Source organism: Lygodium microphyllum, chromosome 22, assembly GCF_053477565.2.
Source record: "Lygodium microphyllum isolate KBCC chromosome 22, Lygodium_microphyllum_v1.1.10, whole genome shotgun sequence".
Taxonomy (NCBI): domain Eukaryota; kingdom Viridiplantae; phylum Streptophyta; class Polypodiopsida; order Schizaeales; family Lygodiaceae; genus Lygodium; species Lygodium microphyllum.
Genome location: NC_141156.1, coordinates 55,951,886 through 55,977,380, shown reverse-complemented (window position 1 = coordinate 55,977,380; position 25,495 = coordinate 55,951,886). Strand labels below are relative to the sequence as shown.

The 25,495-nt window shown below is 40.3% G+C and overlaps 1 protein-coding gene across 1 annotated transcript in view; it reads right to left on the bottom strand.

Annotated features, from left to right (window-relative positions):
* Positions 1 to 1,418: 1,418 nt before the first annotated feature.
* Positions 1,419 to 25,495, bottom strand: part of LOC148017171 (uncharacterized) — an 84,099-nt gene continuing 60,022 nt past the window's right edge. Inside the window, exons 7-11 of the mRNA XM_087662580.1 lie at positions 15,874 to 16,002; positions 2,866 to 3,287; positions 2,548 to 2,764; positions 1,928 to 2,121; positions 1,419 to 1,845 (exon numbers count right to left, since the gene is read on the bottom strand). Coding sequence (XP_087518706.1) covers positions 1,629 to 1,845; positions 1,928 to 2,121; positions 2,548 to 2,764; positions 2,866 to 3,287; positions 15,874 to 16,002 — 1,179 coding nt within the window. The 3' untranslated portion in view covers positions 1,419 to 1,628. The remainder of the gene's footprint in view (positions 1,846 to 1,927; positions 2,122 to 2,547; positions 2,765 to 2,865; positions 3,288 to 15,873; positions 16,003 to 25,495) is intronic.

Here is a 25,495-nt window from a genome sequence, read left to right as displayed (position 1 = left end):
CTCTCATAGGTCCAAATAGACACCAAACAATAGACATGGCCCATAAGGAGTATTCCTATTAATTAATGCCACCCAAGCCTAGGGGTGACTCCTTATAAAGCAAATATTCCACATAATACATAGTGTTTTAGAAAACCATGCATTTGTAAGTGGAAAATGACCCTCACAACTATACGATTGATAATTAAACTTATTTGTGCCCCATAAATACATGTAATGTTTGTATACTTAACATGAAATCAATACATAAGGGATCAAAATCTAACTCTTGCATGCATGTGTGCAAGGTGTGTGCACATGTGTGCATGCACTCGCATGTGCATGTGTGCACATATACACATGCATGTGTGTGTTCATGCTAATTGATATGCTTTGTTTATTATTTTAAAACCATTTAAGTAAGACATCTATTAGAAATTAGTAGGAATCAAGCATAAATTGAAATAAGGTTTCATCCACATTGTAATAATAATCTTAGGAAAACCATCAAAATGTTAATAAATTAAGGCCTTTGTAATTCAATTCACTAGATATTGGATGAAGTCTCAGAGGGCCCAACACCTCTCTCTCTCTCTCTCTCTCTCTCTCTCTCTCTCTCTCTCTCTCTCTCTCTCTCTCTCTCTCTCTCTCTCTCTCATTTGAGGAGAATTGATCTATTGACAACACTAAACAAATGATAGTTTCATAGCGATGATTATTCAAAAAATTTCATTCGAGATAGTGGTGAAACGCATCCATTTGAGATATTTGCATGTCAACATAGCAACTATCATATTGGCATCGTTGCAATGAGTTAGAAACTACAAACATCAAAGACACTCCAAGGAATACGTATTTTCTTGCTTTTCATGGGTGTATAAATTGCTTAATATGTCTTATCCAATTGCAAAACTTGGAGCACTTCAATAATCTACAAGGAAATCTCCTAACCTACATTTAGATCCCAAACCTCTATAAAGAAATCTACCATGCAAATGATTCAACAATCTTTCCAAAAGAAATCCTACTAGTTAGGCAACATCAAAGCACACATGGTACGCTTGCTCAAGCGATCCAAGGCATTCGGACCCTTTCCTTGTTAGCACTCCAATGAAATATCTTCAATGAAACAACCTTTTTGTTAAGAGGCACTGTTTTTCCCAAATTTGGTTTTCTACCATTCTAATGGGCTAATCATACACTAAAGAGCATCGGGACTTTGAACCACCCACAAACAAGGTTAAATACACGTAGATCGAAATGCAGCATTCCCACGGGGGATAGTTACTCTCGATTTTCAAATCCGCGAGTCCCACTACATGTAAGGGACACACTTCTTTAGGAAGAATTTGTGTTTCACATGAATGCACAATTACCAAGAAACGTGTTTCTTACCTATAGGAAAAACATTTGAAACATTTGCACATTCCATATAGGTATGAATCACATAGGTTAAATACTCAAAAGAATGTGATGAGTCGATTAGAAAGGGTGGCCAATTTCTAAAGGTAATCATGACAGATACATAATGGTATTCATGACAGATACTTAATGGTAATCATACAGACCTGGAAAAGTGTTTGTTAGAGGTGAATAGAGCTTTGGTGGAAGAGGGGATCAAACAATTAATCGGTACAAGTTTGATAATATTACTCCCATGAAACATCAGGCCCAGGTCTCCTACCATCTGCCATCTTCAGAAGGAAAGCACACTCCAGGGCACTGTCATCTAAATGTCGATACAACCCCCCTTCTCGAAAATGCCCAGAGTTCATATCCATCTTCAGAAGAATAGGATGGTGACTGTGGCAGACTGTATCGCTCCTAACACGAGCAACCCATTTAGCAGCTTCCCAGTAGCCTACCCTGTTGTAAGAGAAAATGTTAGAAGCCGTTTATCCACCTCAAAGTGTATCAAGCAGTCTGCTAAATGCACCATGATTATTGCCTTGTATCCATAAAGGAAGATAGCACCAGCATTGAAGGATAGACTGCCTCCTCCTTTATATTGTCATATGGAGAATAACTGCGAATATACTTGAAAACATTCACATTGCTTGGATCACCCCACTCCTCATATTCAGGCACCGTTAGTGCCAGGTTCTCATCCAGCATAGTGTTGCAAACGTCGAGAAAAGGTACCTGGAATCATCTCGTTCACGTTTATAAGGTGAACATGTTAATGAACTGGGTTTCCTGAATATGGATTCAATCAAGCACAACACAGGTTGAAAAAATCAAGTCTAACAAAGCAGTCAGCTTATCAATAAATGGGTGCTCTATTAGCTTATTAGCTTAGACAGGAATTTTCTCAAATGGTGCCTGGAAAGACTACAAGGTCTGAAACATAGAAGCGAGAAGCGATTTATTCACTAACAACCAAAGTAGAGGAGCACAGATTCACCACAATTAAAATGCCATTCCAAAGCAAGCTAAATCGAGTCTGTGAAGAACCATTTCTGTCAGTTGTTCTCAACTTATTCAAACAAATTCTGATACCCTGGTATTCCCAGTGAAGATGGAAGTTGGCCACAACAAGTCACAAGTAGCAATCAGCCACCAACACACCTTTAAAATGATAGCAGAAAACAAGTCAGGTCTCATGTTTGTAGCTGCAGCCACCAGTAGGCCTCCTGCACTGACCCCCTTAGCAGCCAAGCAGTCGTTCTGAGCATAACCATTATCGATGAGAAAATCAGCACAAGCAAGAAAATCCATGATTGAATTCTTCTTTTCAAAAAGTCTTCCTGAATGATGCCAGGACTTCCCAAGTTCTCCACCACCCCTGCAGCAACCACAAAAAGTCAAGTGCACAAGAGTTTAATGTGCAAGGCAAACAATAAATAACGTGTCCCATGGTAGCAGAAAGACCACCGGTTCACACACCTGACATGTGCAAACGCCAAAACCCAGCCACGGGCCAACAAGCTAAAATGGTCACTACACCATTTAACATCCAAGACTTCCCCATAGGAGCCATAACCTATCAACAAGGCTGGATTCTTTCCATTTCTCTTCAGCTTGCGAGGATGAACAATTGTTAATGGTACATCAGCCATGCCAACTGACGGGACTTTGACATGATCACAAACATAGTGAGCTGACAAGTCAAAAACATACTTGTGAGTGTCGCCTGATAGACTAGTCTTATTTGTCTCATCTATCAAGTCAATCTCTTCCCTCAAAGCCACTTTGCCATGTCCCTTCAGACATTCACATGGAGAAAATTTTGCAGCATCTAATTCATCCTGTTGAAGGACAGTATAAAATTTGGACGATAGGTCATAATCTAGCAATGCATCAGGCATCTGCACCAAGGACCACAAGAGATATGAATAAATTGAATAGTCATTAAACATATTTGACAAGATCAAACCAAAAGACACTAAGCATGCTCATGATCATAATCAAATGTTTCCTTTTGAGTCGCTTTTGATGAACAAACAAACAGACTGCACCACACAGTAAGCAAGGCCAATCAATCTATAAACTAGCTTATACTATTATAGTGGAAAAGAGGCTGTACGTAAAGTGTCCTAAAGTCAAAGTATCTATCCACTTTGGGAGATACTCATTGTGTGTGTATTGAGAGAAGAGAAGAATGAAGGTGAAGAAAAAGAAGATGGATTGAGCCTCCATATCTTGTGCCATCTCCATTCCGTCATGCATCTAAATCGAATCCTTTCAATTGGTATCAGAGCGGGAGTGCGAGAGTGAAGATTTGGATTGAGAAGCACAACAAATGGAGGTCTACATCAGATTCAAAGCTTGCTGTCCACCACTAAATGAGGTATAAATCATCATCTAATCAACTCAAAACATTGCTCGCTTTGAATGCATTTAGGAAGCCATTTAAGGCTGAAAATCATAAATGAAAGCAAAGTTTTAGTTTGCTTTGGGATCAGAAATCAAGATATATGCTTATGCTAGAAACTTGGGGGTTGCTTAAGCTCATGGCTTGCTTGTGCCCGGAAGCATAAGGGCAGCTTGCAAATTGAGCACAGGACCTGCTTGTCGAAGACCAAGGGGTTTATGTCAGATAGACAGAGAAGAGAAAGACGAGATTTTTCTTTTCATTATGGATTGTGAGTATAATGGAGGTCGAAGCTCCTGAATTCAATGCACAGGACAAGAGGACGTTTTTGCCAGAATCGACGCCATCGTCCAATGTAGGAGGCCTACGTCATCTATTGCCATTTTGAAACAGCCATAGGCTGTATTATTAAGCCTCCTCTCTAAGCCAAAGGTTAATTTAACCCACCAGCCATCCCCCCCCCGGCGCGAAAAACAAACTATCTCCTTTCACATTGAGAAGGGCTGAACTAGTTTCCCCTTGTGTGTTCACACAGGCATGTCATGAACTGGATATTTGTTGAACTAGTTTCGCATTGTGTGGGACTAGTTATTTTGCTGAATTCGTTCACAATTTCTATGTTCGCACTGCAATGAGAAAGAACTAGTTGTTTCAAGGACTAAAAGACCCATTTCTATGCAACCTTTGGGTGCCAATTTGAAGGGCACGAATTATCCAAAAAATTCAACCCCACCACCCAAAAAAAAACCTTTATTCTTGGCACAAAAATTTGCAAAAAAAGGGCATGGAAAATTGTCAATTTTTGGCTCGTATTCCAATGCTTTTTGAGTCATACATACACCTTCTCAGAAATAGGCAATAAACATATCATATCAGATTTTTACAGGCTCAATAAACTAGTAAGTTTTAGATGACCAAAACATGCATGTCAAAGACTAAAGTTTTGCATCTGAAATAGCCTACAAATCTGCAACTATACATACCATGTCTTTCACACATTTACCATAAGTATTGAGTTTGTACAACCCATGGCATAGTGAATCTGATACAATAATTATATTACCACACAAGATCATGAGTAAATTGTTATTTATCTCTAGTACATGCGATGCATCTGTAAGAGTGAAAATACTATCATTAGCAATAGTCCATACAATTTTGCTAACTTCTTTAACAAGATAAGTGGATTTATGCACACATGTGATAGTATTCCCTTTGGGAGCAAACTCAAAGTGTGTCCATATTGTGTTGAGAAGTAATATGTTCAATGGCACCATTGTCAAAGGACCATACATCTGAATCCACAACAAACATCCAAGAATCATATAAAGAAGGGTTTGCTTACTAGAAAAAGATAGCTTTTCCCTTACTTTTCAAACTAGTCATAAAAGCTTAATCTAAAATGCACATAATGGATCTCTTTTTCTCAGATTATTCTTGCAACAGAACAAAAAGCAAATCATTAAATAATAAAGCATTTGGTTTGCCTTTCATCATCAAACAAAGACTAGATACAAGACTCTAATAAGAAACAAGAAAACCATTGAGAACATTCTGCAAAAGTGAACTCTCTGGTAAAATTTCATGTCCAACAATCAACTACTCCTTAAGATCTTTAATCTTTGTCACAAAAAAAAACATGGAGTCACCTTCATCCATACGTTCTCTCTCTAAGTGCTTACGCAAATAAATAATACAAGCTCTATTTTTTCATTGATACAAGAGTGCAAGTACATCCCAAGCATTTTTAGTTGTCTTACTTTAGTGAATTGTCAAAAAGAAGTGACATGATTGTACGCACTCACACCATATCAAAGATGTAGAAGGGTTTGTGGGGAGAAACATAAAGTGTGCAGCAAACACAGAGAGAAGAAAACTCAAAAATGAAGATGTTGACGATGAATGATGAACACTGAATCATGTTGAATAAATTAAGTTGATACAATGGAGCAAAAGCTCAAAGATGACTAAATTGTCCTGGCTGATCAGGCAGCAGCATCTATAGGGAATCTACACAATGAAGGGAGTAAAACGCAATCCTCCAAGCAATAGGGTTGTTGGGAATAAAGGGCCCTCGTGCCTTTTATATGTGCTTGGGTGTGAACACACCCTTAGCACACTTGTACTTTCATATATATATCTATCTAAAAACCTAAAGAGGCACACTCGTCATTGTACCCACAAGTCGTGCTCACTGTTCTCTCTACTCTACACTCTCTCAATCTCTCTGTTGCTAGCAAGCATTGCGTGTCTCAATCCTCATGCCTTAGAGCTCAACAAACTGGTACCAAAGCCATCATGTTCTACATGCTTCTCGAGACGTCAAGCGTGAGCTGGGTGAGGAGGCGATTGCCAAGTTGACAATTCCAGGTCACAAGCAAGTATGTGAGATAAGTCGAAGGCAAGCTCATATGCAGGGGAGGCAGTCAACAGGTTCAACAAGAAGGAACAGTGCCGACGGGACAGTTGCCGTCACGCGAGAGTTGACTGTGAGACGAAGGCAAACGGGCAGAAACAGTGTCTCGTCGAAGTCAGACGTGCTGACAACTGCACGACGACCAGCGGGCTACTGACGGCGGGACCACGGCGCGCGACAGACGGGACGGGCTTCAACGGGTTGTCACGTCACAACGCTGACAGGTCAACGGACCCACATCATGTCACGTAGAAAAAAAAAAATCTTTCAAAAAAATCAGCTTCTACTCCTCTTTCTTGACAAGGGTTCGCGCACATAATCACAAAAAGTGCAGATTTGTGCAATCATGGCCCAAAAATTTAGGGATTTTCCCGTATTTGGGGATTGTGATGCAAAGCAAGACCATTTGTCTCAAAAATTGCAAGAAATTGTGACATTTTGCTTCCGACATTTGGGGCTTTTCATGTACATGCAAAAATTAGGCTGAAATTTACCCAATTTCTCGACATTGATGCACATTGGACCCCATGCAATTTGGAGCTTCTGCTGTTTGGGCAAAATTTGTGCGCCATTTGGTCATTTTATGTACATGCAAGTTTAATTCCATGCAATTTGGACACCTAGCACTTGGAAAATTTTGGGGGTTTTGCTGAAATTGCTCTATTTTGGCAAAATTGGCCTATTCTGTGCATGTCAAAGACAGTGGAGATGTATGGTTGATGCTTTGAGCACAAAAATTTTGGGGCTTTTGACCGTACGTGTCAAATTTTATGCCTGTGGGTGCATGTACAACAGAAATTGCAGCTAAAATCTGGGACTTCTCATGTAATGTGATGTATTTGCCCCTGAGACAGCTGTGATCAGTTGTGGAGTGTTGTAGCACAAGGTTTAAGGCTTCTGAAAATTTATTTGCAGATATGAAATTTCTGCTTCTATGTGGTCATTTATTGCTGGTTGGTACTTGTTCGTACCTTGGTCACTTGTGTGACAGTTTGGGCCTGCATTTGCTGAAATTTTTTGTCACATTTGGGCTGAAAATCATGGCTGGCAGCAATGCCAGCAGTAATCTCATGCACATTAAGAAGCTTGAAGGAGCACATAACTTTGCAGTCTAGCAAAAACAGTGCTACAATATCCTGTTGCAGAAGAAGCAGGCAAAGCCGATTAAGACCAAAGGGGCAAAGCCTGCAGATATGCAACAGGAAGACCGGGATGAGTTAAATGAGCTTGCACGCTCAACCATCGAGCTATCGATTTCTGATGCCTTGTTGTTTAACATTGAAGGTTTGGATTCTCCATATGCCATTTGGACTCAACTGGAAGAACGGTACGCACAGAAGAGTGCCACAAGCAAAGTGTATTGGCTAAAAAAGCTTATGGATTTGCGTATGAAAGAGGATACACCAATGTCTACTCAGTTGAGTGAGTTTAACTCCATTTTCAGCCAACTGGTTGCATAGAAGTTCTTGATTGATGAAGAATTTAAGGCTACGTTCTTGCTTTGCACTCTTCCAGAGAGTTGGGATACATTCAGGACTGCTATGAGCAATTCTAATGCAATTCTTTTGTATGTTGATGTAGAGAGTGCTCTGCTCATGAAAAAAATGAATCGGCAGAGCAATGCATCTAGTAAGTCTTCTAGTGCTTTGCATACTAGAGGCAGATCACAACAGAAAGGCAAATCTGATAGCAAGGGATGCAATAAATCACGTGGCAAGGATGTTGAATGCCATCATTGTGGCAAGAAGGGTCACTTTAAACGTGACTGCTACAAATGGAATAAACAAAAAGGAAAGGGCAAGAAGACTGATAATAGCAAGAAATAGAAGAAAGAGAGTCAACCTAAGAAAAGCAGTGTCAAAATTAAAGAGGTGAATGTAGTCACTCATGACAGTGATAGTGAGAATGGCGAACTCTTGGTCTCTTCACACTTTAGTGCACATGCTTTACTTGCAGATACAGATGATGACATGTATACTTGGATTCTCAATTCACGTGCTTTCTTTCATGTCACCCCTCATTGTGAGTGGTTCTCTGACTATATAGGGAATCAACATGGCATTGTCCATCTTGGAGACAACTATGCATGTAACATTACAGATATTGGCATTGTGCACTTGTAGTTTTAAAATGTTTCTGTCTTCACACTTCAGCATGTACCGCATGTACCTCAGCTCAAGAAGAGCTTGATTACCACAGGACAGCTAGATGACAATGGATTTCATACCACCTTTGGTGATGGGAAATGGAAGATCTGTAAGGGATCTAGAGTGATTGCCAGAGGTTGTAAAAGTGATACCTTGTATCCTCTCCATGTATCTAGTGTGAGTGATCATGTTGTTGCCGTGACCGAGCAACCAAGTGTTTCTTTGTGGCATGGCCGGTTGGGATACATGAGTCAAACTAAAATAAAAGTGCTTTCTCGTTTCGGTTACTTGCCTTGTCTTCGTTATGCTGATTTAGAGCATTATGATCATTGTGTTTATGATAAACATGTACATACGTCTCATAAGAAGTCTCTTTCGCTGAAATCTTCTCCTCTAGAGTTAGTACATTCGGATGTTTGCCACATGCCAAGGTTATCTTTAGGGAGAAAGAAATATTTTGTCAACTTTTGTCGATGATGCTACACGGAAGGTATGGGTTTACCCTATTCGTAGCAAGGATGAAGTGCTTTACAAGTTAAAAAAATTCTTAGTATTGGTTGAAAACCAAACTGATAAAGCACTTAAGTGTCTTCGCTCTAACAATGGTGGGAAATATGTATCCAAGGCCTTTCAAGCATTTTGTTACAGCAAAGGGACAAAGAGGAAGCTCAGTGCCCCTCATAATCCACCCCAAAATGGAGTTGCAGAGCGTCTAAATCGGACCATACAGGATAAGGTCCATATGATGCTGTCTCATGTTGCACTACCCCATGGTTTTTGGACAGAGGTTGTTATGATAGCCATACACTTAATTAATCAATCACCAAACACGTCTTTTGGCCGGGGGGGGTTCCCCAAGAAGCGCGGTCGGACAAGCCACCTTCGTATACACACTTGAAAGGATTTGCATGCAAAGCATTTCTACACATTCGTAAAGAAAAATGTAGCAAACTTGAGCCAAAGTCCTATAAATGCATTTTCCTAGGATATGGTGACGAGGGTGAAATGGGGTATAGATTATGGTATAGATTATGGAATCCCGAGAAAAGGAAAATAGTACTCAACAATGATGTTATCTTCCGGGAAGATTGCATGCATAAATAGCCCGAAAAGACTAAGGAGTCTGTAAGGTTTTATTCTAGGAAGAAATACATTTTGGACAACAAAATGTGCCCGCTGTACAGCAGCAAATACCTACTGTGAATGAACCTGCAAATGCAGAAAATAATGCTGGAAATGAACAGCCAGTTATTGCCCATGATAATGAGCCACTACATGTGCATGAACAGCCAGGACAGCAAGCTGTTAATGCTAATTTGCAAGCTGAAATGCCAAGATAGCAAGCTGAAAATGCTCAACAGCCAATAAACAATGATCATTGGGTTAGGAGATCGTCTAGGGCTACTAGACAACTTGATAGATTTATTCCTGGTACAAACAATGTGGCCGATTATGTCATGTTGACAAACTATGGTGAACCGTCTTGCTTCAAGGAAGCAATGGACAGGCAGGACATCAAGAAATGGTATAAAGCCATGTTGTCAGAAATGGAATCTCTTGAGAAAAATGGCACTTGGAACTTGGTGCAGTTGCCTAACGGGCAGAAAACACTTCCATGCAAATGGGTTTACAGGATGAAGGTCACTTCTCGTTCCTCACCAAAGTACAAAGCAAGATTGGTTATGAAGGGGTACAAGCAAGAACATGGAGTTGACTTTGATGAGATCTTCTCCCCTGTAGTCAAGATGACTACATTGAGAACCATTTTGGGCTTGGTTGTAGCTGAAGATATGGAGCTCATACAGATGGATGTAAAGACTGCATCCTTACATGGTGATCTGCATGGAGACATATATATGCAACAACCTGAAGGATTTGTAGCAAAAGGGAAAGAGAAGATGGTATGTAAACTTAAAAGAAGTTTGTATGGGCTGAAACAAGCACCAAGAGAATGGTATCATAAGTTTGATACATTTATGCAGTCTCAAGGTTTTCATAGAAGTCAAGTGGATCACTGCTTGTACACCAAGAAGGCCGTAGATGGCAGCCTGATTATCTTGTTCTGTACATTGATGACATGCTGATTGTTTGTTGACAGGAATACTCATGCCTTGGACTCACTGAAGCAAAGTCTTCATGGCAGCTTTGACATAAAGGATCTTGGTGATGCAAATCACATTCTTGATATGCCAATACTCTAAGATAGGTCAAAAGGATTACTCTATCTATCTCAAGAAAAGTATATCTCCAAGGTTTTGCAGTGTTTCAATACGGAGGGGGAAAAAACAATTGAGGTTCCATTGCCTCCATATGTGAAACTCAGTGCAAAGGACAGCCCCACATCTGATGATGAGAAGGCTAAAATGGCCAAGATACCATATGCTTCAGCTGTTGGCAGTTTGATGTATGCTATGGTTGCTACACGTCCTGACATTGCCTTTGCAGTGGGAGTAGTTAGCAGATATATGGCAAACCCTAGTCAAAAGCATTGGGAAGCAGTGAAAGGTATTATGAGATACCTCAAAGGCACAAAGGATTTGTGCATCTGCTTTGGAAAGAAGAAGGCATTTGCCATTGGATTTTACAGATGCAAACTATATTGGTCATGCAAATTGCAGAAAGTCCACTTCTAGGTATGTGTTTATCTTCACAGGAGGAGCAATCTCTTGGATCTCCAAGCTACAAAAGTGTGTTGCATTGTCTACTACAGAGGTAGAGTATGTGGCTGCCACTGAGGCATGCAAGGAGGCTTTATGGCTTTCACATCTAGTAGGAGAGCTTGGCATTATAGAGTTACATGTTCTCCATTGTGACAGTCAGAGTGCTATCATGCTAGCACGAAATCCTATCTTTCATACAAAGACAAAGCACATACAAGTGAAGTACCACTTCATTAGAGATGTACTTGACAGCAAGAGCATTGAGCTTGTCAAAGTGCATACAAATGATAATCCTACAGACCTTCTCACGAAGGGTCTTCCAACAGAGTGGTTTGCTCATTGCTGACAGATGATTGGAGTTCGATAGATATATGTATTCAGCTTTGTACATACCTAGACTTAGCTGATTATTTCCTCCTCTTAAGGCACATTGCCTTTAGGTGGGAGATTGTTGAGAATAAAGAGCCCTCGTTCCTTTTATATATGCTCGAGTGTGAACACACCCTTAGTACACTTGCACTTCCATATATATATCTATCTAAAAACCTAAAGAGATACACTCATCATTGTACCCACAAGTCGTGCTCACTCTCCTCTCTACTCTACACTCTCTCTGCTGCTAGCAAGCACTGCATGTCTCGATTCTCACGCCTCGGAGCTCAACAAGGGTATCAAAGGTAAATGTTGAATGGTGAAGGACAGCTGTAGAGAGAGCATCACAATCCTTAGATGCCATGGGAGAAGATGATGACCAACAACCACAAGCTCTAGAGTGAGAGAAACAAGAGGGCAAGGGTAAAATGCAATAGTAGAGGGCCTCTGAGCTGCAAAATGCAGCTTGGAGAGGCAACAATGATACCAAGAAGAGGGTGCACTACAAAATGTAGGTAAAATAAGTCAATCAACTAGTCACCTTGCAGTAATATGCAATCGCCAGTATGAGAGAATGGTTGCTAGCCAACTTGGTAAGTGTGGACAGCTGGGCGACCTGATCTTCCCCAAAATGCATCCTGGAGAAGCATAGACAAGGCACCTAGCAGCAGGGTAAACTGTAATGTCTTCCATGTCAAGGGTGTAAACAGCAGCAAAGAGAATAATGAGAGAAGAGAAGGACGGACGAATGTATCACAATGTGTGTACAATGAGGGGAGTCGATCCCCCATTTATAGGCAGAGGCAATCTCAAGTGGCACCCCAGAATGTGGGTTTCCTTTTTAGGGCTATAGATCCAAAACTAGAACGAATTAAGGAAAAAAAATGTAATTAATGAATGGGTTTCTCAACACTCTCTCTCAAGCCCAAAAAGGAGCCATAAGAGATGTAAGAGAGAGAAGTAGAAGAGAAGAAGATTCACCCCATAATGCTAGTTGTACCACCTATAAGGCGACCTATAGTGAAGTACAATAGACATGATGAGCTAACAATATTTGAAACTCAACCTTGAAAGAGAAATCACAAGCTTCATAACTCCATGCTAGAAGGAATACATAGATCTAGCCACCAAGCCATGGTTGAAACATCCAAGGCTTGGAACTAGAAAGAACCTGTAGATCTTGGGTATCAATGAAAATCAACAAGTGAGATAGCATGGAGATAACCACCCCAAGAAGATAAAGGATGTGTGAAGAACTGCATGATGAGGAGGGACCCCCTCTAAAGCTAAAGAAATGGGATCCCCCTCTCAAGGAGAAGGAAAATGAGCATGTGCCGAATCCCCCTCTAAGAAAGAGAGAGAATCAAGAAACTCAGGGGTCATGGCCTCCGAAGCATAGCAGCCAGAAACGTCAGAAATGTTTAGAAACGAAACATCAGAAACGTGTTTTGTAAGTTTCTTTCAAGAGGGGATAAAATAAGAAACATGGGGTTTTTTATATAGGGATTTTTAATAGTTTTGACTAGGGAAAGAGGTTCTAAATCTCTATGGAACTCTCTTAAACAAAGAATGGCCAATTGAGCTTGAGTGATAATAGAGTCAATTAAGAATAATATGTTACATATCCATGATCCATTATTGACTTGTCACTTATGCCAAAGTTAGTCTTTGGAAAAGTTATACTATGATTTAGAGAACACAAACATTATGATCCATGCATATCATACGAAGAAAATTAAAATTAACATGTAAATAGCCTATCTACAATATGGACTGAGTCAAGTTGCAACATCATGATTCTCATTTCAAAACAAACTGACAAAATGTCAAAATTAAGAATGAATCATAATAATCATAAATAACTCATAAATGAGACTAAAGTTGTATAATATTCAACTCTCAAGACAAGAATAGATACTAAATTGACAAAGTCCAATAACTAAACAAAATCACAAAAAAATCAGTCTGTCGTTCAAAATCTTGAGCACTCAGGAGTCATTACACATCATCATCATCATATTTAACATTATCCAATAGTTTTTGTCAAAAAAACCATGTTTTAGGTTCCAACTCACCAAAAAAAAAAGGCCCACGTTTTTACTCTTAGAAACATTTCGTACTTTAAGAAACATTTCGTAAGTTTCAAATTCAAAGAAATGTGTTTCTTAGTTGCTACGCTCCGAAGTGTTTGATGGTGAAGAAAAGGCCACCAACGATGCCAAAGAAGGTACCTAGGGCTCCAATGGAATAGAAGCTAGGCAACTCCCAAAGGTGGCCTCTCTAACTTATGGAGAAAAGAGAGTGGAGGCAGAGGTATCACAAAATCTCCCTAATGCCCACATCCGATGACCATGGAGCAATACAAGAAAGTGAGGTAATAGGTAGCTCCTATGGAGCCATAGGTGGGCAATAGCCTCTCTCTTAATGGAGCAGACTATGGACCTGAAGGAGCGAAAGGAGTCGAGCAACCGTTGTCTCTCCAAGGAGCAGACTAACGAGGAGACGGTACCCAACAGCCATTGTCTATAAGTGAAGCAAACTATAGAACCAATGGTCGGGAAAGCCACTCCACCCAAAAAACTAATTGAGCATAGATATCCATAGTGCATTGGAATGGTCTTCAAGAGGACTTATCACCTTGTGGGGTCTTAAAGCCTCCTTTTGCTCGCAAGGACTTCACATCGTGTGCATCTTATTGCCTTGAGCATAAAAATCTAATATCCGATGCAAAATGATCTGTGGCCCAGAATGATGAGGCGGCACAAGGAGTGATGGGGGAAAGACACATACACTCTGGTGGGATAGGGAGTAAAGGTAGATAATTTGGTGGTATGACCATTCTTACTGTAGGAGGTGCACCCAATGGTCAATTCTTCTCCATGGCACCGATGTGGCAAACCTATAAAGGGTAGGTGGAAGAAGAAGATAAGGGTATCTCCTGATGATGCAATGGAAATAGAGGAAATTTGAAGGTGATGCCAAGCCCACAACCTTTGTTTGCCTTCTCCAATGAAGAGGATCTTTAACTCTCTTAGCACCTCTGCTCTAATACCATGTCAAGAAGAAATGATGGGAAAGTACGCACTCATACCATATCAGACATACAGTAGGGTTTGTGGGGAGAAACATGAGAGTTTATGACAAACACTGAGATAAGAAAACTCAAAAAAAAAAGATGATGAATGATGAACACTGAATTATGCTAAACAAATCAAGCTAATACAATGGAGCAAAAGCTCAAAGATGACTACATTGTCCTAGCTGATCAAGTGGCAGCACCTGTAGAAAATCTGCACGATGAAGGGAGCAAAACACCATCCTCCGAGCACTAGGGTATCGAAGATAAATGCTGTATGGTAAAGGACAGCTGTAGAAGGAGTGAAACACAATCCTCAGATGCCCTTGGAGAGGAGAAGATGATGACCAGCAACCACGAGCTCCGGAGTGAGAGAATCAACAGGGCGGCCTGCATCACAGCCAAACGCAGCAGTAGAGGACATCTCAGCTGTAAAATGAAGCCTGGAGAGGCAGCAAACTGTCTGTTGGAGTCAACAAAGATGCAAGAAGGGGCTGCACTGCAAAACGCAGGTAAAAACAGCCAATAAACCAGTCGCCTGGCAGCAATATGCAGTCGGTAGTATGAGAGAATGGTTGCCAGCCAACCTGCTGATCTGCCCCAATCGCAGGCTGGAGAAGTGTAGACAGGGCGCCTGGCAGCAGGGTAGAAGATCCACGAACTGTGATGTCCTCTGTGTCAGGGGTGTGAACAATAGCGGAGAGGATGAGGAGAGAAGAGAAGAATGACTGTGTGTGTGATGAGGGGAATCAGTGCCCTAGTTATAGGGACAGGTAGTCTCGAGTGGCGCCCCAGAATGTGGGTGCCCAGCCCTTTTTGGGGCTGTAAGAGCTCCAAGCTGACACTATAAGTAACAGCACAAAAAAACGGAAAACTAGTAACATTAGTTGTCTGAGGCAATTTGTGAATGCATAGATGATCAGAAGCGAGGAAGACAAAGCATATATACTGACACAAAGAAATGAACACAAAGAAGCATGGAGGGAATACAGTCATAAAGCAATCTCAGTCTCTCCTCCAAGATCTTATAAGGTCATATGCTACAGCCATGAAAACAGAATTAGAAAACAGACGGGCTGTACCTCTTGTTCCTCTATTATAGACATCAAAAACAAAATGCCATGAAGACAGCATAGCCTTTTGAAACAGAAATAAAACTCAACAATAGTCAGGTTCAAAACTTAGCGCCTTTTCTTTAATGGGTGAGAAATCATGGTACGTGATCAAAAGATCGAGCCACAAGTACAGTAGTCAACTCAAGCTTGTGCAAATAATTGGAACATATTAAAGTTGAGCGTCCATACAAAGTAAGTCAGAGACGTACAGAATTCTTCATATAGATACAATGTTCATCCACAAGGTACATGAATAGAGATTCTAAAGAGATAAATTCACGATGATAAACTTACAATCGGGGATGAAATGCTCAGCCGCAAAGTAGATGAGTAGAAATCCTGATTCAAGCCTGGTGTGATCGTGCACACTCCTTTAGGAAGGGATAAGATGCATGGTTGCATGCCTTTAACATTATCTTTTTCCTGCAAAGTTCTTTTTTTGTTAACTTTATGGATAGATAAGATAATGTATACATAGACACAACCCTTCCAGCTACATTTACTCAATAAAAAGGACCAGCAGCTGATACAAACATACTAGATTCCCTGAATGTAGTTCAGCAAAAATTTGATTTATGGATTCTATAAACTCAGTCACTGAAGTATTCTCAAACCTCTTACCATTTTAGGCTAAGGGGCCATTTGCAATGGAATTAAATCTCTAATATTAGCTCACTTTGAGCGTTATATGGAACCACTCTACCTGCCTTGCTTGCAAATGTAATATCACAGCCGGCCTCCCAATGGTGCATGGTCACCAGTGACAGTTGGTGATCATAGGATCCCTTTTGTTATGGAGATTCTTCTTCTCTCCTCCCTGCCTCCTGCTATCTCTCCTTCTCTTCTTCTTCCTCGACTATTTCTTATACTGCTTTTTCTCCTCCTTTGTGATCTCTCTCCCTCTTTTCCTCTTTTCTAATCTCCTCCATCTGCTTCTTTGGCGTCTCCTCCAGCTTCTCCCTATCATCCCTCCCACCCCTCCCCCCCCCCCCCCCCCTCCCCCTTTTCCTTCCTCTGCCTTTAGGTTATACTCTTTCCTCCTCCTCTCCCTCCTATTATTCTTCTCTTGCTAATCTTTCTCCTCTTCTTCATTCTCAACCTCTTTCCTTCCCCCCTCCTCGTAGGCAGTAATCAAAGGCAATCTCATCCACGTAGAGGATGAGACACTTCCATTATTTCAATTGCTAAGCAGATTACAACTTCCACATCATTCGGTATTACAACCCATGTAATTGATCATTTCATTAGTCTTGTACTCGACACCTCCTTCGTAAAGGTAACTGAGAAGGAATCATCTCCCTTGATCCCTTGACATTATTGTGTTCCTTTTTAAAGAATCTTGTTCCTCAAAATTTACATTGGTAACAATTTACAATTAAGTATGCTTATACAACATGGGTACTGCAATGAAACTTTAGAGAGAACTAATATACATGTTATCCATCAATGACTTTTCAAGCAATGTCATGTGACAAACGCGTAGAAGCAAAGAAGGAATTTATAGAGGACACATTCACGACATTAAAGTGAGCATTGCTCCATGAAATATGCAAAAAGTGTGCCTCCTATACAAATGGGATTTAGGAGATTCATACTATGCTTGGAGGGCACCCCAAAGACCGTCCTTTTCAACATGGCTTTAAAGTTAGTTTCCATAGGCTTGTTCTTGAGCCTTGTTATTAGGCTCATCCAAACCCTCGTGTAAGAGGGTTACCATGTGCTTGTTGCTCTGTGGCCTTAAGGCATATTCACCAACATTAGGACATTTGTCCCCAGCTATGGACATTCAGAAATAAGTGACCCAGCTGACCACATTGAAAGCAATGTCCTGCAAATGTGCCCCATATTACTTAATGGTTGCTTGTTGCTCTGTGGCCTTAAGGCATATTCACCAACATTAGGACATTTGTCCCCAGCTATGGACATTCAGAAATAAGTGACCCAGCTGACCACATTGAAAGCAATGCCCTGCAAATGTGCCCCATATTAATTAATGGTTGCATCCAAGAAACTCAAAACATAGCGTTGTGGAACAAGGCTTGCCAATATCCCACAACAGGCAATTCCTAGAAGGCAATTTCAGCTATACCAAAACCCATTTAAGCAAGTACAAAGCCAATGGCCGAAGGTGCCACAGCTAGGAGGGAAAAGTCACCACTTCTAACCAAATTGGGGGCAGACCTGCAAAATTACAACCTGAAACTCTTCCATAGAGCAACATGCACTTCACCATTAAGAAAATAAAGGAACTTGTTACAATATCTGAGCATGAGTGTCCAAGGTGTGAAATAGGATCTAGAAAGCCTCTAGGGCCATCATAACTCAACAAATTCATATTCAAAATCAAAGTCTCCACCCAAGCTTGGATACAAGCAATCAAGGGCATCCATATTAGGAAATCAAATATGGAGCTCTTTCATGGAATGCAGCAATCTGTTGCAACATCAAATCAGCCCCTAGAAGTGAAAACAAATCTTGCGGTCTCTCTATGTTATCTATTGAAGGAGAATGAGGACCTCCCTCCTACAAGGGGGTCTCCAAGATGCCCAATCCTAAAGTATCTTCTCTCAAGTTGCAATGCTTGGCAACATCTTTATGTGCTTGGTGGCATTTTTATCATCACCATCATAGCCACTGGCACGAGACTCAACATATGAATCCACAAGCTCTTATCTATTTCAGCATTGGCCTTAGATGGGCCATAGGCCAGATCCGTAAATCTTCACATCAGTTGAGGATAGAGACAAAGAGATTTGAGGATATACCCCCAAGGGAACCACATTTCCCGGCTTTTGGAGTGGATGTTGACTACAAGACGCCTTAATGCAGTGTAAAATTAGATCAACAGGAGATACTAATGTCTCTTTAGGGAGGGTTTCAAATCTCTAGATCAGATCATGGAGTTTGAGGATCAAAGATGTTTCTAGCTTCCTATTAGAGAAAAGGCGACCCTCTTAAGAGATGGAGGGCAACGCCATCGAACCAACCTAGGAAAAGAGTTGTATAAGTGCCTTCTTGTCTAGGGCATGCACCAATACGAGGACCCTCCCTATTCCATTGCAAGATATTGCACCTCTAGGTTCGAGCCGACCACCATCACTAGGAGTCACCTTGGAGAAAGCCATGGTTGTAAGTGGAGCAAAATGCCCCACACCTCCTAAGATGGCCCCACTAACCTTACCACTTAGAGATCCATGCCATCATCACCCACCATAATAGGCACCAAGCAATCTACCTCATCCCAAACATGACATTTATAATGCGTAGCATAATAATCATTCCCATTAAGATTATGAATTATCACATTGTTTGGTGACATTTTACTGATGTTGATGTTGATATGTGATTTCTAAGAATGTTGAAAGGAGTGAGAGAAATCCCCAAGATGCTAGAGGCATCAACTAAGGAAAACCATTTTCATTTGGTTTGGTGATGTCTTAGTAGTGCTGATATTGACACATGATTTCTAAGAATATTGACATGAGTGGTTGCTTTGGCTATTAGATTTTTATGCTCAAGGCGATAAGACACATCCATTGTGCACTAAGCCCATTGAGAGCAAAAGGAAGCTTTGAGACTCCATGAGGCGATAAGCCCTCCTTGAGACAATGGAGGTTTTTCCAACCCATTTTCAAGTCCAATGGCTTCTACGGCCTGTAGTTCTACAATTCACTCCACCAAGAGAGAGTGGTTATTGGATACTATCTCTTCATCAATCCACTCCTTCAAGAGACAGTGACTATTCGACTCTTTGCACTCATTCAGCTCCAAGATCTTCTCCACCGAGAGACACAGGTTGTTGCCCACCTCTGGCTCCATAGGAGCTACCTTTTTCCATTCCTTGTATGGCTCCCTAGACACGGACTTCAATGTGGGCATCAAGGAATTTGTGTGATAAACCTCCCTCCCACCCCTCTTCTACTCAGTTTCAAGAGACCACCTCTAAGTGTTGTTTAGCTTTTGGTCCATTGGAGCCCCAACATCTTATTTGGCACTTGTTTAGTTTTTGGTCCATTGGAGCCCCAATATCTTATTTGGCACTTATTTGGCACTGCCAACAACATTTTCTTTACCATGCAACACTCCAAAGGCCATGATCCATGAGTTTTTTAGGATTCTCTCTCTCTCTCTCTCTCTCTCTATCTCTCTCTCTCTCTCTCTCAAAGATGGATTTAGAGGGGGGGTTGAAGCATCCCCCTAGCATCCAACCTGCACACAAGATGCAATGCAAGCCATACTCACTATGAAAGGAATTGGACATCAAACTCACCTCCAAGCCATAGAGCCAAACGGGCTTACCCCCAAGCCTACGAGCTAGCAACACTCTATATCACAACTACATCAAAAGAGTTGGCATCCCATTCTGCCATCCCACACCATCGAAGTGTACGGATGTATCGACCAGCGGGCCAAGAGTCCAAGAGTAGTGATCACACAATGAATGTGCACAATAGGTCCTTGAGTCCTATAAATAGGACTTGGCTGCCCCAACCCCAAAGTATTCTTAATGTATTCGCACTAAGACCACCATGACCAAAGCTACTAGCACCCATCCGAATGTCCAAGGACGTAACACTTCCCTCCTTATGAATGATTGCTGTCCTCAGCAATATCCTCAAGGACAAAGTGAGAAAAACAACTCTTCAACAAATGTACTAACTCCCAAGTAGCCTCCACCTTCAAGTGGTTTTTCCACTTAATCAAATAGTTGAGATAAACAATCTGATGGAATGTTTAGTCCTAAGGTCAAGAACCAATTCGACTCCAAGTGGAACATCATGAGTAGTATCCTCAAGCTACAAGACTTCCTCAATCGAGTAATCAATTCACCTTTCCCAGTCGTTCTTTCAAACATCTCACATGGAACACAAGGTAAACTTGGATTTTTTTAAGGTAAATGGTAAATCCAACTCATAGGACACGCTACTTATCTTCTTGGTAATCAAAAAAGGACTAAATACCTCAAAGATAATTTATAGCACTTTCCGGTAGTTACTCAATCAGAGTCCTTTGGGACTTTAAGGTAAACCCACATACCTCCCTAGAGCTCTCTAGGAGTACAATGTTGGTTACCATAAAACATGGCATAATCTGGGTCATTTTAATGCTTTCCCTAGCAATCATCAATATATCATGCATATCATGTAAAATATCTACTAATACGCACTATATTTCCCCCCCCCCCCCTAGGCCCAGTGGCAATCAATGGTTTCGGCTCATAACCATACATAAGCATAAATGGGCTATAACCAATAGCCGAGTGCTTAGCACTATCATATGCAAACTCAATCTAAGGAAGGTAACGCTCCTAATCAAGTTGTCGACAGGAGACATAAGCACGTAGCATATCCTCCATGGTTTGATTCCTTCATTCGATCTTCCTATCGGTTTCAGGATGTTTCAAGGATGGCATGGACAATCAAGCTTTCAATTTTGGAAAAATCAATTGCCAAAAATGGCAAATGGACTTAGAATCCCGATCACTAACTATTTCATCGAGCAAACCATAAAGTCTATAAAGGTGTTCAACAAAGAGACCAGCCAACTCGTGGCTTTTCACAATTGTCTTTGTAGGAATGAATCAAGCCATTTTTGTGAATCGGTCAACCACAACCCACATTGCGGCATGACCTCAATTCATATGGGGCAAACCTACTATAAAATCCATAGAAACGTTACTCCATTTCCTATCCCGAATTTGTAATGGATGCAATATCTCCACATGTGTATGCCATTCAACTTTATTAAGCTGATAGTGTGGGCACTCACGTACATAAGACTCAAAAATAGTTTTAATATGCTGCCAATAAAAATAACGAGTAACCAAGGCCAAAGTCCGTTGTATGCCAAGATGTCCTATGCTCTACGCATTATGACACTCATATAAAATTTTCTTGCAGATATTAATCATTGAACACACATACTTTATCTTGTTTAAAAAGTAGTTCATTACAAATGGAATAATTTTTTGCTTTCTCTCTGAATATCAATTTTCAGACGTGTGAACCACCAATGCTTCCCAAACTACCACCTCCCTCTTGAACTAGTTGCTAGATCTTACCAAAATAAAGATCATTTTGGCAACACCCTTTGAGTGAAAAAAAGAAATCAATTGAAATTTTGGAGAAGGATAAGGCATTGACTTCAATAATTCGACTAAAAGCATTGGTAACCATATTAGTTGTGCTCTTCTTATAGTGAATCTCAAAGTCAAACTCATGCATAAGCTCTATCAATCTCGTCTTGTAGCCACAGAGATCCGGGTGACCACATTCGTATTTTAGTGAATGGTAGTCTATCCAAATAATAAACAGGGCAACATACAAATAATGATGCTATACTTGAAGTGTATGGATGACCGCCAATAGTGGACATCGACGAGCTTACGACTCTTGAATGTGATAGGTTGGCCATTCTGATAAAGTACAACACCTAAAGCATAGTTGCTTGGATCCATATGAACCTCAAAATATTTATTCAGATTGATAATCTGCAACATCAGTACACAAGTAAACAAGTCAATTCAATGTTTGAAAATATTGATTGAGCTCACCGGTCCAAACAACCGGTAGACAAATGTACTTTTTGTTGCTTTGAATACCCTAAAGCAAATGTGACAAGGATTTAGCAATATAAGTATAGTCATTTATAAATTTCCAAAAAACCCCAATAAAACCTAAAGAGATTTTACTTGTCTTATGGTCCACGGAATAGGTCAATCAATCAATACTCGTACCTTTTCAAGATCGATTCTAATACCCTTAATCAAGATGATATGGCCAAGATATAACAACTTCGTGAAAAAAAAATTACACTTGGATAGTTTAGCAAACAACTGTTTTCGTCTTAAAAGATGTAAGACAATATGCAAATGTTTCGCATATTCCTTCAACAACTCACTATAAACAAGAATGTTATCAACAAAAACGACCATCCATTTGCAAGATACGGATGAAATGAATCATTCATTATCTACTAGAAACTTACAAAAGCATTGGTCAATCCAAAATATAGGACCGAAAATTGATCATATCCGTACTCCATTCGAAACGCAGTTTTCAAGTCATCCTCCAAAGCTATCTATATCTGATGGTAACTGGACTTGAGATCGATTTTGGTGAAATACTAAACACCACAAAGCTAATCTATAAGGTCATCCATCCTAGCTAATGAATATTTATTTTTTATGATCACCTTATTGAGACCTTTGTAATTGACACAAAAGCGCATAGTGTCATTCTTTTTTTTAGCGAGAAGGACATGTATGTCTCATGGGGTTTACTTGGCTCAATAAAACCCTTAGCAAAATAGTCTTGAAGTTACCTAGCTATCTCGTCCTCTATTACACTTATCGTGTTCCTACTAAGTTCTAGTGTGAACACTCTTATCTACGGACACTTTTTACCTTCTAGTTGTAGAAGGGTTTTCTCCCCCATATGAACACCCATCAATGCATGTCGTACTAAGTACTTCAAGGATTGTACTTTCATAGTATTCTCACATAGTGGATGTGACATTTTAGCTGTAAACGCCCCGAACAACGTAGTATGCTTAACAATTATAATATTCGCTTGTTTCCGAGATTTAATATAAAAGAGAATGAACACTTAAAGCTGAAAATGAAAATTACTCACAAAATTACAGCCATGAAAATGTAAAAGTAATGGAGACAAGATTGAGGGTTGAAGATGGGCAAAACTCCCCCTCCCCCGACTGCTCAACCCAAGTCCCTTAGGGAAGGGCTCAGTTACAATCAACCTGAGAGTGAGGAGAAGTAATTCTCACTCTCACAAGATCATGCAAAGATGTACAAACACACTTACATTATCTATTATGCAATGATAAGAACTGATTTCTTTATAGTATGAGAGAAGAAAGAGGGAAAATCAACATTTCTTCATCGTTGATCAGCACTACATGGATAGGACTTGCTTCTTGTTGCTAAAATGGAAGAAAGAGCTCGAGAAAGAGGTGCTGTAATGAATTTACAGGCTTGCTGTCCTGTAAAACAGCAATGATAGAAGAGGGAATATGGAGAAATTTGATAATGGAGAAGTGGGGGATGATGATGGGGATGGATGGGGTCAGTTTCTGGCTATCTGTGGGTGCTGTACATGAGTTTACAGCAAAGAAAAATGATGCCGAATGAAGAAAAACGAGCTCTTATTTATAGGAGAGGGAAGAGCTAGTACAAAAGGGGAAAGTGGAGTAGCACAAGACAAGTGTCCAGCCACATGTCATGAGATGTGACAAGTGGTGGGACACTTGGAAACTTGTGTGACAAGTGTCTTGACACTTGTCTTTTCTCTATGGCCTTCCTTTTTGGACTAAATACTGTCAAGAATAGAAACAACCAAATTTAGTAAGCACAGTCAAAGTGTAGAATTTACTATTTTTAGAATGACATCCCTATTTTATAGGACTAGCATTTTTAGGCTAATTCGAGGCTCCTAAAATTTAGGGACCCTCTCAATATGGGTGTCATATGAAAGCTTTTTCCGTGTACATCGCAAAAACGATATTAGAATCTTCATGTGACTTTCCTATGCAAAGAAATGTGCATTTCAAGCTTTCAACCCACACATGCACATTATACAAGCATTTCATGATCATGCCATCTTGTTGATTGTAATTGTCTGTTCTGGCGGATCTAGCCCACACTTCAAGGCATCAATCCTTTCTGTGTGCGAGTCTAACCCTGATATGCGTGAGTTCTGGTCACAGGCACCCAATCGGGCCATATAGATGGAAGTGTGAACTATCTTTTCTCTAACCCACCGCATGGATCCACCATAACCTGTGACCACTCATCAGTGGCCAGCTCCAATGCACTTTTCTAATTAGTGCAAACGAAACAAATTTTTAATAAATCATTATATAGACAAATTAATGAAAAAGGATACCAATTCTGTTTCTATAGAGTTGTGACAGCCCTCGGGCTTTTATTCAGCTGACCTCAGCTGAAAAGGTTTTTTTTATGGCTGAAGAATGTCTGGGTAATCCTTCATGAATTTTTCATCTACCCACTGTGCATCTGTTGTGCGTAGATTCTTGAATTTTAGTAAGAATTTTCGTGTCACAAGGCCACTTCTCGTGGTTCGATCCTTGTGAAACAAAATATGTTCAGGTTCCAAGAGTTGCTCTGTTTCTTCAACTTCTGGGGGATCTTCAGTAATGGGTTCCTTTGGTTCTGGTCCTATGTAAGGTTTTAGCGCAAACTTACATGAAAAGCATTGTGTATTTTCCAATGGGTAGGAAGCTCAAGTCGATAAGAAACTTCATTTATTTTCTCAATCACTTTGAAGGGGGGTCCAAAGTATCTACTGGAGAGCTTTGGAAAAGATGAATTTTGACCGGAACCTTGTTAGCCTACTTTTATCAAACTTTAGCAAGACATATTGACATTTTTCAAAAGCCAAAGGTCTTCTTCGTTTATCTGCTTGCTTCTTTTGTCGCTCTTGGGCAAGTTTGATAGTGGCTCGAACTTGATCCATTGCTGTTTTTAAATCTGAAGCAAACTCATCAACAGCAAAAATCTTATCTTTAGTGCGAATAATTGGAGGAGGAATCACTTTACCCTGTACTATTTCATTTGGAGCTTTCCTTGTGGATGAGTGCACTGTATTGTTGTAAGCAAACTCCAATAATGGAAGATATTTCTCCCATTGTGACTTATGTTCACTAACATAAGCTTTCAACATATCCAAAAGAGTGAGATTCATCACCTCTGTTTGGCCGTTAGTTTGAGGATGAAAAGCTGAGAAGAACTTTAAAGTGGTTCCCAAATTCTCAAATAAAGCACGCCAAAAGTTACTTGTGAATTTGGAGTCTCTATCTGAAATGATCTCAGAAGGCATACCATGTAATTTGAAGATATGTTGAATGAAAAGTCTTGCAGCTTGTGCGGATTTCAATG